At 42.6% G+C, this 13,498-nt stretch overlaps 1 protein-coding gene and 1 long non-coding RNA gene across 2 annotated transcripts in view; both read right to left on the bottom strand.

The window, feature by feature from the left end:
- NIBAN2 (niban apoptosis regulator 2) overlaps nt 1-1,157 on the bottom strand; it is a 64,767-nt gene extending 63,610 nt beyond the window's left edge. The window contains exon 1 of the mRNA XM_087704792.1: nt 979-1,157. Coding sequence (XP_087560918.1) covers nt 979-1,033 — 55 coding nt within the window. The 5' untranslated portion in view covers nt 1,034-1,157. The remainder of the gene's footprint in view (nt 1-978) is intronic.
- A 10,099-nt stretch (nt 1,158-11,256) lies between these two features.
- On the bottom strand, nt 11,257-12,657 carry LOC148048595 (uncharacterized). Its single transcript, XR_015695340.1, has 2 exons — nt 12,006-12,657; nt 11,257-11,897 (listed from the first exon to the last, which is right to left on the bottom strand). It is a non-coding gene; the product is annotated as an uncharacterized LOC148048595 (long non-coding RNA).
- Between the last annotated feature and the right edge of the window lie 841 nt (nt 12,658-13,498).

Below are 13,498 nucleotides of genomic sequence, written 5' to 3'. Positions count from 1 at the left end.
GGAGTGTGTGTGTGAGAGAGATTTTGTGTGGTAGAGGGGAAGGGAGAGAGAGATTGTGTGTGTGTGAGAGGGAGAGTGTGAGAGAGATTGTGTGTGTATGTGAGAGAGGGTGTGAGGGAGATTGATTGTGTGTGTGTGTGTGTGTGTGTGTGTGTGTGTGTGTGAGAGAGAGAGAGAGAGAGAGAGAGAGAGAGTCAGTCATTTTCCCTTTCCAATCTTGCCTCCTTGCACCTGGGTTTACTCCAATCTTGTTCCTTCCTTCTCTTCCCAACTTCTTCCAGTCCTCCCCCCCATCACCCTTCCCCACAACAACTACCCCGGGTCCTTGCCCTTCCCTTCCAGGCCCAGCAGAGAAGAGGGCGAGGCGGGAAAAAAAAGAACGGAGTGGCAACGTGGAAAGAAAGAAGGGGGAAAAAAAGAAAAGAAGGGAAGAGAAGGGGAAAAAAGAATTTTGGAAACAAACAACCCCCCATTTTTTTACATGTTTGAAGTTTCCCCTATCACACAAAAACTTGGGGGGGGGGAAACCCGCGCGGGGGCTGAAAAAGGCGGGGGTCTTTCCCTTCCTTTCGCTGGGATTGTTGCCCCCTCTCCCCCATTTCAAGATTCAATGGGACGCCGTCCCGTTTACGCGTAAAACTAGTTTGGAAAAGACAAAAGGAGAAAAGAAGGAGAAAGAAGCAGCAGGAAGCCAAGCCGCCCACTCCCCCCCCCGCAGGAAGAGGGGAGGGGGCTATGCCAGGCTGGAGACCCCTCCCTCCGCTGCTGCTTTGCAAAATCTTAAAATCCCCCTTAACCCCTCCCCAATTCAGCCGAAGCTCTTACCTCCTCACCCTCCGGGGGGAAAGGACCCCCTCTGCCTGCCCCCTATTCTCGCCCAAGGCAAGAAGCCCCCCCCAATATCCTGTAGGAGGCAGGGAAGCCAAGGTGAACCCCCCCCGCCAGCCCCCCCTCCCAAGCCTCTACCTGGCCCCTTACCTGTGATGGCCTGGCGCCGGTTCTCGTCCAGGTGAGCCGAGATTACGTCGCCCATGGCGGCCCAGCGGACGGTGGAGGACGAGGCTGCTTGGCTAAAGGAGGAGAGGAGAAGGGCCCCGCCGGGCGATGCACTCCATGGGGTGGCCGGGGACGAGCCAGAGGGAGGGGAAAAGAGCCAGCGAGGCGGTTCGCGCTGGCGCCCGCAGCTTGCTCACTCGCTGGCTGGCTTCTTCCTCCTCCTCCTCGCCCGGCACGCCTTTCCGCCCTTCCCATTCCTCCACGGGATTCCCTCCCTTGTTTTCATTTCATTTTGATTTTTTTTCCTCTGTCGTCCCCCCACCCCGCGACGTTTTCGGGGGAAGTTGGAAGAGGTTGAGTCGTACACACACGCGCACACACACACACACAGAGAGAGAGAGAGAGAGAGAGAGAGAGAGAGAGAGAGAGAGAGAGAGAGAGAGAGAGAGAGCGGGAGGGAGGGAGGGAGAGAGAGAGCTTTTCTGGGTACCCAAGAAAGGGAAGTAGAATAGAATAACAGAGTTGGAAGGGACCTTAAAGGTCTTCTAATCCAGCCCCATGCTTAGGCAGGAAACCCATAGAATAGAATAGAATAGAATAGAATAGAATAGAATAGAATAGAATAGCAGAGTTGGAAGGGACCTTGAAGGTCTTCTAGTCCAACCCCCTGCCTAGACAGGAAACCCATAGAATAGAATAGGAATAGAATAACAGAATAACTTCTAGGTGGTTTTCTTACAGACATTTCATGAACCGGCTAGGTAACATCATCAGTGGTACAAGGGAGAGGAGGAGATGGTCTTTGGTGCTCTCTGAGCTCTGTGGCTTTTTTGCAGATGTTTCATACCCAGCTAAGGGACGCGGTAGCTAAGACGCTGAGCTTGTTGATCAGAAAGGTCAGCAGTTCGGCGGTTCGAATCCCCAGCGCCGCATAACGGAGTGAGCTCCTGTTCCTTGTCCCAGCTTCTGCCAACCTAGCAGTTCAAAAGCACATAAAAAATGCAAGTAGAGAAATAGGAACCACCTTTGGTGGGAGGATAACAGCGTACCGTGCGCCTTCGGCGTTGAATCATGCTGGCCACATGAGCACGGAGACGTCTTCGGACAGCGCTGGCTCTTCGGATTTGAAACGGAGATGAGCAGCGCCCCCTGGAGTCGGGAATGACTAGCAAAGGAGGTCGTAAAATGGGGCCAATCTCACTTAACAACATAAAATCTGGATTGAGTTGTGTTCCTATGTCAAGAAGCGCCTGTATTATTCTACGGTGTAGCAAAAGGAGTCGGAAGTCTTTTTCCCCCCTCCTCCCACCCTGCCCTGCACATTTCTCTCTTCCCTTTTTCCTCCCCGGTTTCACCTATATTTTCATTTCTCCCTATACTTTTGCACTTGATGCTTTGATCAACTAATAAAAAGGCCGAATTTGACAGTGAGCAAGGACTCTACGGAATTCAGAAATCCTCAAGGGCTCTACAACCTGCGAGGACTGAATCCACCTGGATTTTTTTTTTTAATGCAGAGTTCCTGTAATCTGCACGTCAGGCGGGACATTAAATTAGACATGCAAACTATGTTTACACTGTAGTAAGTGAGTGACCTTGGCTTCTTGCAGGGTTTGGTGTTAATTGCTTGCTTCAAGGATTTATAAATAGCGCTTGGCAGGTAAATTAATCAACACAACTATTGTTTTCGTCCAAGGTGCCCTTTGCAAAGAAACCTAGATAGCTGGGGGCTACCAGCTATCTAACCACTGCACCTGCTGACTCGGAGAGCCCCCGAGGAGTTGAGCAGTGGACTCCAGAAATTCCCTTGGCGTGAAAAAAGGAACAGCTGGGTGCTGCTTCTCTTGTTTTATTGACTTATTTTTATTGGGATGTTGGTCCAGAAATCCATAAAACAAAGGCCTGCGCATTGCAAAAGAGGCATTTAGAAAATAGCAGCTGCCTCTGGCACTCCCCCCCTCCCCATGGACCTCCTTCCCCTCCCTCATCCACCTCATGGTCTTCAAAAGCAGAAAACAATTCTGATTAATGTCCATGGTTTGACAGCACTTTATAGGTGTTTGATTGAGACGGAGTGGGGGGCGGGGAGAGAAATTGTATTGTATTGTATTTTATTATTTGTATGCTGCCCTTCTCCGGGAGGACTCAGGGCGGCGAACAATTCAAGGGGGAAAAAAAAGGGGAACATAAAAGACAAAATACAAATAATGAAATGGGTCAGCTTGTGCAAAGATCAGAATAGTTTCTCGGGTGGACCAATTTCCAAAGCAATGTCTCTCCCCCCCCCCCCCGCCCAAGTTCGTTTCGTTCCCAGGGATCTAACCATGTTGATGGGCTTAATCTGGTAAGATTTGGAGTAGGATGGAGGAATGGGGGGGAGAAGATTTGGAGCCTCTTTCGTTGACAGGGTTCTCCCTCCCCCTCCCTGGCTCTTCTTGGCTAGGGGAATGGCAGAGAAGAGAATAAGGGAGGAAGGGAAGAGAGGAAAAGAAGAGGTAGGACAGAAGGAAAGTAGGTGGAAGAAAAGAGGAGGACAGGTGAGAGAAGGAAGAGAACAGAAGAGGAGAGATGGTTTAGCCGAAGGAAAAGGTAGACATTTTGCTCAGGTGTTCACAACTGCCAAGAAGGCGAAACGCCCATGTTTGATCTGACACATAGGGTGAAGATGTACCCCAACAGCAGTTTCAACACACACACACACACACACACAGAAAGAGAGACACATACACACACACACATACAAACACACAGAGACAGAGAAAGAGAGACACAGAGACACACACACACACACACACACACACAGAAAGACAGAGATAGACAGAGAGAGAGAGAAAGAGACCCCCCACACACAGAGAGAGAGAAGAGACAGAGAACACACACAGGGAGACAGAGAGAGACACAAACACACACACACAGAGACAGGGAAAGAGAGAGACACAGAGAGAAAGAGACACACACACAGAAAAAGACAGAGTGACACACAAAGAGAGAGAGACAGACACACAGACACACAGAGAGGGAGGGAGGGAGGGAGAGACCATCCTTCTTAAAACATGGAGCTGCTAACCACAATCTCTTTTGAGGACTAACCTGAAGGCAGTTTGTTTTTGCTCCGAGGTGTGTTTACACCCCCCCCTCACCCCGCTCCCCGCATGTCAACTCCCCAGGCGAGACGTTTACCCCCATCTCAACTCCCTGGGCGAGAAGCGTAGCCCATGCAAGCTGCCTTCTACACAAACGTTCTCCTGTTTATTCGCTTCCTCCTTGTTTGGCTTGGCAAGCAAAGGCAAGAAAACACACTGGAGAGTTTTTGCCAACTTTGGCTGAGAATGTCCCCTCCTCCTCCTCCTCCTCCTGTTGAAACACGTCTCCCCAAAGAACACTTCCGGGTTGGTTGAGAGGAGCTGGAATCGAACTAGAGGCGTTTCATTTGCACCCTTGGCAAAGAGAGGGGCAGGGTGGGGAAAGCAAATAAGGTCCCCTTTCTTGGAAGCACCGATGGAGAGGCGTGCATCTTTGGAGCCCAAACCTTTCTCATTATTCTAAGAGGGAGGCCTGGATTCTTTGCAGCAACTTGGCAAGAATCAAACAGCGACAGAAGCCAACATGGCAATTTGGGAATTGCAGGTTTATTGCCGAAGGGAGATGCCGTCTTCTCTTTCGAGACCTCTAAAAGGGACCCAGGGGATTGCTTTCGCCCCTCTTCTGTCACCCCGAGGGAACAGGTAAAAGTTGAGAGGGTCGGCCTAGCCAATTTGGCACCGAACAGAAGGGAATAACAGTTGGAAGGGGCCTTGGAGGTCATCTAGTCCAACCCGCAGCCCAAGAAAAAGGTTTGTGAAAGAAAAAAGTTTCTGTTCTCCAAGAAACAGAGCCACCATGGAGAGGTTGCTCTGGGACGAATGTGGTGGGGTGACCACTTCCTGAATAGTTGGAATAATGAGAGTTGGAAGGGACCTTGGAGGTCATCTAGTCCAACCCCCCTGCTCAAGAAAAAAGTTTGTGAAAGAAAAAGAATAAGTTTCTTTTCTCCAAGAAAAAGTGCCACGGTGGAGCGGTTGCTCCGGGATGAATGTGGTGGGGTGACCACTTCCTGAATAGTCGGAATAATGAGAGTTGGAAGGGACCTTGGAGGTCATCTAGTCCAACCCTCTGCTCAAGCAGGAGAACTGATACCATTCTAGAGAAATTGCCGTCCAACTAGTTAGAAGAGGAGAGGAGAGACTACAGAATAGAATAGAGAATAGAAGATAGTATAATATAGAAATAGAATCATAGAAGAGACTACAGAATAGAATAGAGAATGGAATAGAAGATAGGATAATATAGAAATAGAATCAGAGAAGAGACTACAGAATAGAATGGAGAATAGAATAGAAGATAGGATAATATAGAAATAGAATCATTGAAGAGACTACAGAATAGAATGGAGAATAGAATAGAAGATAGGATAATATAGAAATAGGATCATTGAAGAGACTACAGAATAGAATGGAGAATAGAATAGAAGATAGGATAATATAGAAATAGAATCATTGAAGAGACTACAGAATAGAATAGAGAATAGAAGATAGTATAATATAGAAATAGAATCATAGAAGAGACTACAGAATAGAATAGAGAATGGAATAGAAGATAGGATAATATAGAAATAGAATCAGAGAAGAGACTACAGAATAGAATGGAGAATGGAATAGAAGATAGGATAATATAGAAATAGAATCATAGAAGAGACAACAGAATAGAATAGAGAATAGAAGATAGGATAATATAGAAATAGAATCATAGAAGAGACTACAGAATAGAATAGAGAATAGAAAATAGGATAATATAGAAATAGAATCATAGAAGAGACTACAGAATAGAATAGAGAATAGAAGATAGGATAATATAGAAATAGAATCATAGAAGAGACTACAGAATAGAATAGAGAATAGAAAATAGGATAATATAGAAATAGAATCATAGAAGAGACTACAGAATAGAATGGAGAATAGAATAGAAGATAGGATAATATAGAAATAGAATCATAGAAGAGACTACAGAATAGAATAGAGAATAGAAAATAGGATAATATAGAAATAGAATCAGAGAAGAGACTACAGAATAGAATGGAGAATAGAATAGAAGATAGGATAATATAGAAATAGAATCATTGAAGAGACTACAGAATAGAATGGAGAATGGAATAGAAGATAGGATAATATAGAAATAGAATCATAGAAGAGACAACAGAATAGAATAGAGAATAGAAGATAGGATAATATAGAAATAGAATCATAGAAGAGACTACAGAATAGAATAGAGAATAGAAAATAGGATAATATAGAAATAGAATCATAGAAGAGACTACAGAATAGAATAGAGAATAGAAGATAGGATAATATAGAAATAGAATCATAGAAGAGACTACAGAATAGAATAGAGAATAGAAAATAGGATAATATAGAAATAGAATCATAGAAGAGACTACAGAATAGACTAGAGAAGAGAATAGAAGATAGGATAATATAGAAATAGAATCATAGAATAGAATAGAATGTCGGAAGGGACCTTGTAGGTCACCTAGTCCATCCCCTCGCTCAAGCAGGAGACGGATGGCAGTCTCGTATCTTGAAAGCTTCCAGGGATGAAGCACCCACAACTTGTGACAAAACCAGCAGTACAACGTTGAGACCCGAGGAGGAGACAAACCCCCGTGTTTATTGACAATGAACTGCTCCCCTTTGCAATTAGATACTCGCAACCCCGAATTAGAAGGGTGGAGAACACAACCGGTTTTATGCCACAAACGTCCCGAGGAGAGCTGTGGGCTGCTCTTTCCTTACCGCAAGCAACACTCACTCCGCGCGCGGTGAGTGCGTTGTGGGTGTTGCAGATGTCCCTGCTTTCGGCGGCGACTGGGATAGAGGCAGAAAATGCTAGTGTGCAAACAGGTACAGGTGGTCCTTGAGTTACGACCAGAATGGAACCCAACATTTATGTTGCTAAGTGAGACACCCGGGAAGCGGGTTTTCCCCCTCCATTCTATGAACCTTCTTTCTGCAGCCGTTAAGCGAATCGTTAATGTTTGTTAATTTAGCGAAAGGGTTGTTAAGTGAATCTGATTTCCCCGTTGACTTTGCTTGTCGCCAATGGGGAATCGGCCGTCACAACTATGAACCAGTTACCCAAGCGCCTGAATTTTGATGATGGGGATGTTATAATGGTCATAAGTGTGAAAGTGGTCACTGTTGTAAGTGGAGGACTTTCTGTATTTACGTGTTCGAAAACAGAGATTTCCATACAGGTAGACCTCGACTTATAACAATTCACGTTTGAAGTTATAATGGCCCTTTCAGAAGATGGGATTGCTCCATTACTAGAGGTTTTTAAGAAGAGAGTGGACAGGCACATCTGAAATAGTACAGGGGTTTCCTGCCTGAGCAGGGGGTTGGACATGAAGACCTCCAAGGTGCCTTCCAGTGAATGCTGGCTGAGGAATTCTGGAAGTCCAGACATCTTCAACTTGACAAGGTTGAGAAACATTGTGATAGGCACACAGACAGACACACAGACAGAAGATAAATAGATGACAGATATAGATAGAAAGATAGAGAGATGTAGAAATTATAGAGAGCTAGAGAGAGAGAGAGAGAGAGAGAGAAAGCTAGATAGAGATCTAGTGATAGATCGATCTAGATAGATCTAAGAGATAAATATATCGTTATTTAAATAGATAGATAGATAGATAGATGTGAGATAGATATGATTGAGAGAGTATATATATATATATATATATATATATATATATATATATATATATATATATATATATATATAAACTCTATATATATATATATATGAATGATAGAGAGATAGATAGGTAGATAGAGATAGATAGATAAAGATAGATTAGATAGATACATTAGCTAAATAGATAGATAGATAGATAGATAGATATAGATAGATATGATTGAGAGATGATATAGATATGATTGAGAGAGAGAAATGATAGATGATTGATATATATTATATATATATATATAAAAGATAGAGAGGGAGAGCAAGAGGGAAATAGATAGATAAAGATAGATTAGATAGATAGATACATTAGATAGATAATATGATTCAGAGAGAGAGAGATGATATGATAATTAGATAGGTAGATAGATGATAGATATGATTAAGAGAGAGAGAGATGATACAGATATAGATGGATGTGAGATACATATGATTGAGAGAGATGATAGATAGATATGATATATATGTATACATATATAACATAGAGAGTTAGAGAGGTAGAGATAGATAAAGATAGATTAGATAGATACATTAGCTAAATAGATTGATAGATAGATATGATTGAGAGATGATATAGATAGATATGATTGAGAGAGAGAAATGATAGATAGATGATTGATATATATTATATATAATAGAGAGAGAGGGAGAGCGAGAGGGAGATAGATAAAGATAGATTAGATAGATACATTAGATAGATAATATGATTCAGAGAGAGAGAGAGAGATGATATGGTAATTAGATAGGTAGATAGATGATAGATATGATTAAGAGAGAGAGAGATGATAGATAGACAGACAGACAGACAGACAGACGATAGATGATAGATAGAGAATGTAGTTTTTTGGCTTCATGGCATTCCTTCTTTTGATCCTTCATTGCAATGTATATTTCAGCCTGGAAGTCTTCAGTTGACTCTGCATTGCTCTCTGGTGTCCAAGAATTAAATTGCTGTTTTTTAAAAAACAGGAATCTCTTCTGTCTCATAGCTGACTCAGCTGTTCCCGGAGACTGGATGTGCTGAGAATCAACTTCTTGGGAAATTCAAGCCTGCAGTTACCCCTCGACTTAACAACCATTCATTAAGTTGAAGTTATAAACCCGCCGTGAAAAAAAAAAGTGACTTTGCGACCAGTTCTCACACCTACGATGGATGCAGCATCCAACGGTCACATGATCAAAGTTTGAAAATAAGGACCAACTTTGGTGGGAAGGGAACAGCGTTCTGTGCGCCTTCGGCGTTGAGTCATGCCGGTCACATGACCCCCGGAGACGTCTTCGGACAGCGCTGGCTCTTCGGCTTTGAAACGGAGATGAGCACCGCCCCCTAGAGTCGGGAACGACTGGCACCGATGTGCGAGGGGAACTTTTATCGTTTCCTTTTTAAAGTACACTGAAGATGGCATTTAACTTCATTGTACGAGGTGCAGTGACAATAAACGATGCTGCATACTTAGCATTCTACTGAAGCTCTCTTATCGATTTGGCATCTGTGGAAGGGCCATGAACTGCCCCAGCCTGAAGGTAACTCCTTCAAAGAGGTCTTCACCATGGAACCTTGCCTCCATCATGCTGGTTGATGGATCAGAGCTTAGAAGCTAAAATACGTGAGGAATGATTGGAGGAATTGGGTATACCTTGTCTTGTGAAAAGGAGGAGCAGGGGTGACATGACAGCAGCCTTCCAACATTTGAGGGGCTGCCACAGAGAATAGGGAGTCAAGCTATTCTCCAAAGCATCCGAGGGCAGGACAAGAAGCAACAGATGGAAACTAAACTAGGGGAGAAGCAACCTAGAACTTAAGGAGAAATTTCCTGACAGTGAGAACAATTCATCATTGAAATGGCTCATCTCCAGAAATTGTGGGTGGACCTTTAAGAAGTGACTGAACAACTATTTGTCTGAAATGGTATTGGGTTTCCTGCCTGAGCAGTGGGTTGGACTAGAAGACCTCTAAGGTCCCTTCCAGTTGTGTTACTCTGTTCTCTTTTACCTGTTTTTCCATTCATCATCTTTGAAGGCCAATCTGTCTTCTAATGTACTTCTTTTTTTAGGAGTTATACTTTTTCTTCCTGCTGTCATTATACTTTCACTGTGCTATTTTTTCCCTCCATCGTCTGATAAAGGCCCTATCGAAGAAAAAAAAATTGGCCTCTAATTTTGTTTGTAATTCTGTTATGAATAAATGTGAACTTCAAACATTTTTTAAAGAAGATGCTGGATATCCTTTGTCTGAAGTGGTGTAGGGTTTCCTGCATAAGCAGGGGGTTGGACTAGAAGGCCTTCAAAGTCCCTTCCAACTGTTATTCTAAATATAGATTGATTCTAGATTTCTTCCACCAATAAAGTAATTGTCAACCCTGAAATGAACCTGGCTGAGACTATCTTTGAGGCTTCATGGAAAGGGAGGGGGAAAATTAGATTGCTCGGCTTTGCCGTCAAAATATAAAGTTTTTTCTTGTGGGAACCAAGGTCATTCCAACAGGTGGCTGAGAAGAGGAGGAGCGGAGTAACCAGGCAACCTACCAGCACCACTATTGGACAATGTGACCGATGACCTGAGGAGAAGGGGGAACTTTTGTTTTTTAATTACCGTATTTTTTGGAGTATAAGATACACTTTTCTCTCCACTAAAAGAGGCTGAAAAATTTGTGTCTTATACTCCAAATGTAGCTTTTTCGAAGCTTTTTTCAGCCCTAATGAGGTGCTTATGAGGGAAGTGATCTTCCATGCTTTGTCTGCTTTTCCCATTGCTGCTCCATCCGACAATCAGCTGTGTTTTAAGAGCTGGTTTTTATCCCCAACCAGGGGATAAAAGTGCACGCACACTCCAAACTAGCAAACTTATGTGCTGAAGCTGATCAGACTAAGGACGCTAGCCAGATGAATACCTGGTAGGCAGAATCCCCCCCCCTATTTTCCTCCCCCAAAACTAAGGTGCGTCTTATACTCTGAAAAATATGGTAGATGAAAACCGTGGGAACTTTCAGAGTCGGCTTTCACCAGTTGTGCCAATATGATGTATCCAATAAAATTATTCTTTGAGGAATCTACCGTCCTCGGAGTTCTGCTTTCAACGAGTGCATTATTTGAAACACTTGGCAATAATTTTCATTTCACATATTTTTAATGCACTTACCTCTCATTCGTATCCTTGCGTGCCATGCAATAAATCTGCTGTTAAGTTCACACCCGATTAATTAAATCTCTCTCTCTCTTTCTTTCTTTCTTTTCCTAAGGGTTTATTTAAATTCAAGGACTTTGCTTCATACAAAATGTAATTGTAGAAACAATGGCAGAATCCAAAGTTTGGCTGATAAATATGATTCAGGCAGCAAATCATTCAATCACAGATTTTTTTTTTTAATTTTTCCCAGCCCGCTTCTTAAAGTTCCATTTATGTTGCATTTTGGAACCTTTCTGTGGTTTTTTTTTAACACTGCTTTTTTTTTAATATAAACTTTTTGCAACAAACCCCCGATTGATATCAAATATAATTAAAAATTAACAACAGGTGAATACATTGTATCAAAAAGTACGAAGATAAACATTTTCCTCCATGCACCTTATATATATATATAGTCTGCGCTATATATATATAGAGGTCGGTATATATTTATATTGTATGTATATATTTTACATGCAAACGTTACTTATTCAAAGTATAGCCACCACTAGACTTATTTTGGATGCAAAAAAGAAAAAGAAAACAGAAAAATGATGGGTGCATTTTGTGTTTTGGCAACTCGCTAGAAGAATTCAGGGAAACGTCTGAGCCCTGAATTTCTGGTGTCTTCGTTGACCTGCCTGTGGGGTTATCTGAACAGTTCAGAAGTGGTTTGGTGTTGAATTCTTTTGAGCTGACCATCAATTTTCTTGTCTGGCTTCCACAGCCTTGGGTTTTCCTGGTGTTCACTTGTGCAAATACTAACCAGCTTCCACTTTGATTTACCATTTTATTTTCAACATCCTCCAAGGTTAGCTAGGTGTTGCCGTTTGCTTAAGGAGGACCTCAATGTAAGGGTGAAGACTATCTCAAGGTCAACCTTCGAAGAAAGACTGTTGACTATCTCAAGGGCAACCTTCAAAAAAAGACTGTTGACTATCTCATGGGCAACCTTCAAAAAAAGACTGAAGACTATCTCAAGGTCAACCTTCAAAGAAAGACTGTTGACTATCTCAAGGGCAACCTTCAAAGAAAGTCTGAAGACTATCTCAAGGGCAACCTTCAAAGAAAGTCTGAAGACTATCTCAAGGTCAACCTTCAAGGAAAGGCTGAAGTCTACCTCAACTAAAAATTACGCAGTTGAGTTGATGACCCAACTTTGCTCAATGATGCAATTCTCCCACTTAGCGTGTGAATTCTCAGCAACCTCCTTTCTCCCTTGTTGAGTGTAGTCTGTAGCTTCCTTCAACGCTTCATAAACCAGTTCTCCCCTCTGGAGGAAGTCCCTGCTCCTTGGGTCCCAAATGTTTCTTTGAAAGTCACCACAATCTCTGGAAGGGACTCGTTTCGGATGCTCAATTTGAGGCGTGTGCCTTGAAAAGGGGGAACATGTGGATTCTACAAACCAGTGGAAAGCCAGTTTGCCAAAGCCACCACTACATGCATTTCAACAGTGGCAATATTTGTGATTCATCCTTCCCGCCCCGCCGCTGACGTTGCCCAGATGACATCAGCCTCCCAAATATTGTCATTCGATTATTCAGCCTGTAATTTAGCAGCTGCAAACGCCACTTACAATTCAACAGGGTTGTTGCATCATACTGGTTTAATAAGAAAAAAAAAAGGGAATCGCAGGACAGCGGTTACAGAATAAAACCAATCAACCAACCCATTCACAAAGTTGGGAGGAAACAGATTTTTCCCGGCGGAGTTCGTTCTCCGTATCTCGGAATATATATATATATATATATATATATATATATATATATATATATATATATATATATATATATATATATATATATATATATATATATATATATATATATATATATATATATATATAAATCTAAAACCGCTCCCCTTATTTATTTTTTAAATGATTTCCCCCAGAAAGTATTTGTGCCTTCCTATTTGGTAAAACGTAGAAAAGATTTGGTCACAGTCATGCTTTTTGGCTGGAAGAGGGAGAAGGAAAAAAACGCCAACCCGTTGTGAAGTTGGAAAACGCATAAGGGCCTCAGTATGGCTTGCTGAGTTTCGTTCCCGTTCTCTCGGCTGGAGTTATGGAAAAAAACAAACAGTACCGCTATCGTTGCATAGCCCTAGTTTTATCTTGTTGCATTTTTTAAAAAATAATCACATTTTTATTTTTTTTTAGAAAAAAGAAAACGCCGCATCCTCCCAAGGACGGAAATGTTCTCTGGTTAATCGGTTTCCTGCATCCATTTAAAAATAAGGGATCTCCACCAAGACAGTCTATTCTTCACCCCGGACGAGAGGGAAAACACCGTACGACTTGCCTAGGCTAATTTGTATGCCAAAATGCAAATTTAGAAAAAGCCGCTCGCGTTTTAAATAGGGATCGACTTCCAGGCGTTTGATTAGTGACTGTTTGACGTTACAACGGCATTGGAAAGATGACGGTGTTTGGCCGTTGTGTCCCTCCTCGCGATCCCCTGACCAAAATTCTAAATGCTTAGCAACTGGCATGTACTTATGACAGTTGCCGTGTCCCAGGGTTGTGTGATCAATCCCTGTAAGCCATCTTCC

This window comes from Thamnophis sirtalis, unplaced genomic scaffold, assembly GCF_051295495.1.
Source record: "Thamnophis sirtalis isolate CommonGarterSnake01/CBP01778 unplaced genomic scaffold, rThaSir2_p1.2 scaffold_2, whole genome shotgun sequence".
In the NCBI taxonomy this organism is placed as follows: Eukaryota; Metazoa; Chordata; class Lepidosauria; order Squamata; family Natricidae; genus Thamnophis; species Thamnophis sirtalis.
This window is presented reverse-complemented; position numbering and strand designations above follow the sequence as displayed.